Source organism: Aplidium turbinatum, chromosome 7, assembly GCF_918807975.1.
Source record: "Aplidium turbinatum chromosome 7, kaAplTurb1.1, whole genome shotgun sequence".
Classification (NCBI taxonomy): domain Eukaryota; kingdom Metazoa; phylum Chordata; class Ascidiacea; order Aplousobranchia; family Polyclinidae; genus Aplidium; species Aplidium turbinatum.
In genome coordinates, this window is record NC_137478.1 from 33,890,001 (window position 1) to 33,896,589 (window position 6,589).

The 6,589-nt window shown below is 39.1% G+C and overlaps 1 protein-coding gene across 1 annotated transcript; it reads right to left on the bottom strand.

Annotated features, from left to right (window-relative positions):
- Positions 1 to 1,132: 1,132 nt before the first annotated feature.
- Positions 1,133 to 3,160, bottom strand: LOC145773961 (uncharacterized). Its single transcript, XM_082585086.1, has 5 exons — positions 3,067 to 3,160; positions 2,473 to 2,589; positions 2,210 to 2,293; positions 1,892 to 1,966; positions 1,133 to 1,359 (listed from the first exon to the last, which is right to left on the bottom strand). The coding sequence occupies exons 1-5, from the start codon at positions 3,158 to 3,160 to the stop codon at positions 1,133 to 1,135; spliced, it is 597 nt and encodes a 198-aa protein (XP_082441212.1).
- Positions 3,161 to 6,589: the final 3,429 nt, after the last annotated feature.

Below are 6,589 nucleotides of genomic sequence, written 5' to 3' on the forward strand. Positions count from 1 at the left end.
TACTTTTGGGGGTGAATTGGCCAACGTATTTTATCGACTTGACAAAGTACAAACTGTTCTGCCTAATTTAACAAAAATTTGCAACGTGTTACCTTAAATTATTTAAATGCCATACAAACTCTCAAGGCGATAAAATGTCGCAATGGAAACCAAACAAGTAACAAACAAAATATAACACAGCAAAACGATCTACGGGAGCATCGCCAGCCTAACCCTAACCCGGCAATTGAGACCCGAAGTCGCCAGAGGTTTTATGATTTTGAATACGATAAGTGTCTTAAAAATTGTAGGCTATAACTTGAAAAATTAAAAGTGGAAAAAACTAAAAACAATTCTTTTTCTTTTTTTTTCTAGGCTATAACTTGTATTTTTTTGTATTATTGTTTCACTAAAATATGAATATTTGCATTGAACAACGCTATACCATCTATAGACCATGATACTTACTTTTGCAACGTTTTAAGTACATCAAGTGTGTTGTTTCAAAGTCTTACAAAGACATATTTCTGAATTTGTTCTACGCACCTAGTCAGTGGCGTAGCTAGGGAATGTGCCGCCCGGGGCGGATTCAGATTTTACCGCCCCTTCAAGAAAAAGCATGTGAAAACAGGCCCGGATTTAGGGGGGCAGAGGGTGCAAGTGCCCCGGACCCTCGACTTTTAAAGAGCCCCCTACGTGGAAAAAATGTGATTTTGTGTTATATTTTTTCTTTAGCCTTTGTAGTTTTTACAAAATGCTGTGCAGTGCTGGATTAATGCTACTGTAGACGTCGAGGTGTTTTTTTGCACGGGGGCCCCCCGATCTAAAAGTGTCCCGGGCCCTCCATCAGCTAAATCCGGCCCTGTGTGAAAATAAAATGCGTTTTTTTATCAGATTATAATCAAAAATCGTAGTCAGAAAGTGCCGCCCCCAGACGTGCCGTCCGGGGAGGTCCGCTCCTCTCTAGCTACGCCACTGCACCTAGTGCATTTGGAAAGTAAAAAACTAGCGCTCTGGAAGCTAATCTTCTGGAAATCCACCACTGCCTGTAAAATATTATAATTTTAGATGTAGCCTATATTAAACTAGACGACCTATGTTTAACAACTACAATAATAGACAAAATGGCCTTCTGCAGCTGGAACTTGATATTTTAGAAGTAACTCACCAACTGTTTTCTTTTATCTTTATCTTCTAGAAATGTTTCTATTTTCTGCACATCATCCTGGCTGTTGAGTGGAAGCACAAGATCACTAGGAGGCTCGTTTAGACACTGCTGACGATCATCTTGTGCTTTCACCAGAGAATCAAATAACATGTGCGTATTGGCTTTCTGCATTTTTAGTACCTCGATGCCAGCCAATGCTTTTTGTAGCAAACCTGAAATACGCTTTACTGTAATTTAAAAGTTTTTTGCTAAATTTTAAAATAAAACTGAAAACATTCAATAAAGAGTCATAACGGCACTAGTGAGACCCAAAAGGCCGAAACAGAGGCTTTGTCTGTAGTTATTATTTATTAAAAACTGGATGTTTGTTGAAAAAAAAAACATTAGGCAAAGGGATAAAAGTAAAGGTGGTTCCGTCCTCGATTCTAAGATTTGGGAGATAATGAGAAGAAAAGGTTCACATTACGCTATTAAACCTTTGTATTTGGCACTGACGAGACTTCGGCCGCCTTCCATTCAGAAACTACGCCCACCCAATTTATTGCACCCCAGGTAGAAGTGAGCGGTGTTTTTCAACAACCAGATGGAACCAGGTTTGCATCATTGGAGAGCGCACACCTTATCCGTTGCGCCACCCGACCGCCATTGGGTATGAAGGTTTTTTACAAAACAAGTTTTGGGAACCAGCAATTTATGACAGCTTAACTCACTAAAAAAAGTAATGCCATAGATTTACAGATTTACCTTTAATTTCAAATCTTGACAGAGACATATCCTCATCAATGACACTTACATCTTGCAAAACATCTGTTTGGAGACCTGAAAAACAATTGAAAATTTTTAAAGCTTCAACGTTTAATATAGTAGGATGCATCAATAAAATAAATTATACTTCTTGAAAACAGCTTATAAACAAGAATAATAGAAAGACTGTGTTGCAATGGATTGAATAGGGATTGAAACATAACTTACAAACTTTATTACTGTCTGTTGGGAAAAAATAATCGAAGTCTGACTCTCTTGGCTTTTATTTATTACAGCTAGAAATCTCTCCAAACTTACCGAAAAAATGAGTTTTTCCATCGCTTCGTTTTGAATGACTGGGGCCAGATACAGCTCTCTCCGATAAACTGAGGTCATTTTCTTCTGTGACAAAAAACGAAAAATAAACACATTGGTCATCGCTGGACCGGCGATAGGGAGACGCCTCGGATCGAGAATCCCCTTTGTTGCTTAAGTACAATCCTTGCTGGGGTATGACACCGGCGCTTTATCTTGGATAACCAACGCATGGCAAGAGGAGTGGACACACTCACACACAACACCTCCAGACTCAGCACCTTTCTCCTGACGCTGCACCCATGCCACCAGGAAGGGAACTCTGCCGACCTGCCTGGGTACGGCTGAATCGCCTCCGCACGGTTGTTGGGGCGCTTCGAAGCCTTGATGCACACATGGGACAATCAACCTCCGCAGCATGCAACAGTGGTGCAAAGGAAAAGATTGCAGATCACATACTCTACCACTGCCGACTTTTACTCCACCAAGGCAGTTGGTCTGTCAACCCTGGAGGACTCTACAATCAAATGGATGCTCGAAGAATGCCCGGACATTTAACCCCAATGAAATGTAGTCCCAAAACCAACCGTTTATACGAAAGAAGATTAGCCGGTTATTAATTAATCTACTGTAATCTAATTGTTCGAGCAGTAGGCCTACTTGAGTTTTATTAAAGTTTTGTTTTATAAAAGAAGAGGATGGTTTCCTTGACAACGTTGGCCATCTTACATTGTCAACTATCAGACTGCAAATTACAATGCTTCAATCCATAAAAAGACATTTCCATAGAAACATAGCAGGAAATGAATTTTTTATTCAAGATGATTTATTGAAAATTTAAAACTTCTAACATAACAAACCTTTTTCAGACTCACTGCTGGAATAAGACGAAACGGATTGCGGCAAGTCCTTTTTTGTTGGAGTTGAAGCAATAGGTTCAGCGCAGTACGGCATGAATGAAACACACGCAGGCTATGTTTATTTCTTGTTTACACAGGCAGTGGTTTTTGTATGGTTGATTGGTTACATAACCTCCCATATTCAGTTCAATGTGACAAAGACAGGTGCCGCTAGTAGACTATTTGTGTGGACTTTGACAAACGCTCGCAATTTTTCGTTTTTGTTTTCTTCTAACAGCTTCGGTAGAGAGTTTGTCTTGTTAAACCATAGGCATACGAAGCCGAGCAACGTTATCAAGTATATCATATTTAAAGATTATTATATTTACAAAAAAACACAAAACTACGCAACAATTAAATATCGAACGTTTTCGACATCACTAGATGTCCTCTTTCAGGAATAATATACATACAACTTAACTACATCTGAATAAAATACAATGGTTAACTAAATCTCTAAACAGGAAAAAACAAAAACTGCACAGTAGGCCTACTTCTGACTAGCTCAAACTCAACGATAGGCTCCACGAGAATCAAAGTTAACTGCATCAAAAGGTGTTAAACAAATTACATGATATGGTAGAAAGGCAAGGTGCGAAAAAACTAATTTTAAAATACAGAGAGCAAGAAAGACGAGCCGCAAGCATAAGTGGATTGTGACGTTTTATGTACAAGGCTTCCCAAGATCTTAGTTTGATACTCAGACCTGCCTCTGGACATGATCTCAAATTGCTTGATAGAAACGTTGTTTTGACATTCTGTACATGAGAAAATGTGATCTTTAATTGCGCTTTTCTGTACAGAATTCAAATTGAGGTGTTTGTTTTTTTGTTTATCTTTATCCTGCATTGCGGGAAAGCGGACTTGAGCGCTATGCATCGGTGTACGCCTTCCGACATACACCTGACCCACGCTGCAGCCGACGGCAATGTCTGTTTCCGGTTGTCTACTTTTACTTATGACTTAAATTTGGTACCGTACTACCCATTACTCGAAATCGATCACTAGGTAGAGGCAATTATCGTAAAGTTTCTTGCCCAGAGAAACAACAGCAAGTGCGGGTGGCTGGAGTCGAACATGCAGGCTTTCGACTGCGAGCCCAACGCGCTAACCATTCGGCCACGGCTGCCGACCTGTGTTCCCCAACTTTAGTCGATAAATGTCTTGTTGACATACCGATGTATGTCAGGCTTGCATCACGCAAACAACTGAATTTATAAACGACATTAAAACATAGAGCAAAGGGCGTAGGCGACTTCAGCTGGAAATATCTGCCTACTTTGAACGTTCTATATACAGGGTAAATGTCACAATCAAATTTCTTTTTGACAATTTTAGCTAGATTTTTTGAAAATCTTACCGAATCTTTTCCCAAGAATGGTAGATCAAAAAAGTTGCTAAAATCGTCTTCTCCGGGTTTATCTTTCGGTTTCGTATCCAAAAAAGCTGTTAATACTTTTTTGATAAAATATGCACTTAGCACTTATAAGTATATTGCACTTATAAGCACTTATAAGTATATTGCAATGCTTCAATGAAATTGCAACTAAAGATAGACATACTGCCGTGATGCCGCCAGGTATTCAAAACTAGGAAGCTTTTCAAGCAGTGAAAGTGATTGTTTAAGAATGATAACAATCACAAAGCAACATTGTGTCTTCACAAAGTCTAATAAACGCGGGCTCCCAAACTGAGGGTCGCTATCCGCAAGGGGTCGTGTAACGAACTTCAGGGGTCCCAGAGAGAATACCAACTTTATACAAAGTATACTGAATATTACCCTACAATACTTTTCAGACGTTTAATTAAAAACGCAGTTGTTAAAACTGATGTAACTGTTCAAAACATTAATTTTCAACTGAGCTGCAGATTCTACGTAAATAGGAGTAGTCGAATAGTGGTTTTGTTAATTGAATGCGGATGAATGTCTCCTTATTCCTAACACAGCTGGATGCGTAACTCTTTGCTTGGCACTCTGGTTTATGACGTCATATAATTCTGCGAGGAGAGGCCAGAATTTAAGTTTGAGGACTGCATGCTAGCAGCTAAATATTAAAAAACTAATCGAATCAATAGGTAGCTGGTTCAAATAAATCGAACGGTCACGATAATTTCGACAAGTTTTTCTCTGTAGTGCGGCTCTATTTTAGAAGGACTGTGTTGGTCTGTGTACTAAGAGAGCTGCTTCAATGACAGCCGAGTTTTGTGCAAGAGTGCGATATGTAGAGATATGTAAGTGATACATATTACTTTTACGCATTGTTGGCTATGATTTATAGAGTGACCTTAATAGCTGAAAAAGTAGCTTGCTGTTGTGCAAGATGCTGTGAAATTATTAACTATTAAAATCGCGCACTCGATTTCCGTATTTTGCAAATTTATTGTGGTGAAATGGAATCGGAGTTTAAAAAACTTTTAATGTATTGTGACGTAAGGTGGTTTTCAAAAACCAAAGCTTTAAAAAAGCTATTAACGTTGAAAAAATAAGTTATAATTTTTCTAACAAAAATAAATTCAGACTTGGTCCATCATTTTCACAGACATCTGGTTTTTGAAATAATGCAATTTGTCAGAATCGCTTAAAAACTGAAAGAACTTAATTTATCCTCCCCAAGGAAAAAACAAAAATGTTTTTCCATTGAACTCGAAAAATTAAACATCTGGAGTTAAAAGGCTGAACGTGTTTCATTTGAAATGTTCTCATTAATAGGAGACACGAAAAGCATATGAACCACTTCCACCTTTTCTGTCTCCGAAAACTCCTCAAAATTCGATGGCAGGACAAAGTTCCAGACACAAAAGTTACCAGTAGAGAAAACATGCCCATCACTTTCAATATCATAAAAAGGCACAAATCTGATGGGCAGGTCACGCCCACCGGATGCCGAACCATCGCGTTCCCAAACAACTGTTCTATAGAGAACTAACAAACGGCAAACGCTCAGTGTGTGTTAAAAAAAAGTTTCAACGACACTTTGAAAGCCTTTATAAAAAAAATTCTATCGATCTTGATTCTTGGGAAGACTTAGTTGCAAAACAACCAACATGGCGCAGTCTAACTTCTGAAGGTGCAGAATCAGCCAAGAAACAACGTACGCTATCAGCTGTAAAACAACTGGAAGAGCGCAAGGCCGGAGGGTTTAACAAGAACTCTGACCAACTATCTTTCCTGTATCCATCTTGCAGCTTCACAGCACAGATAGGCCTCATCAGTCATATACGCAACCATGCACACCAATCACATACCAAAGCTTGATCAGTTATATACGCACCCATGCACACCAATCACATACCAAAGCTTGATCAGTCATATACGCACCCATGCACACCAATCACATACCAAAGCTTGATCAGTCATATACGCACCCATGCACACCAATCACATACCAAAGCTTGATCAGTCATATACGCACCAATGCACACCTGTCACATACCAAAGCTTGATTTAGACTCGTTGGCAATCTTCGGAAACGAAGAGCGAACA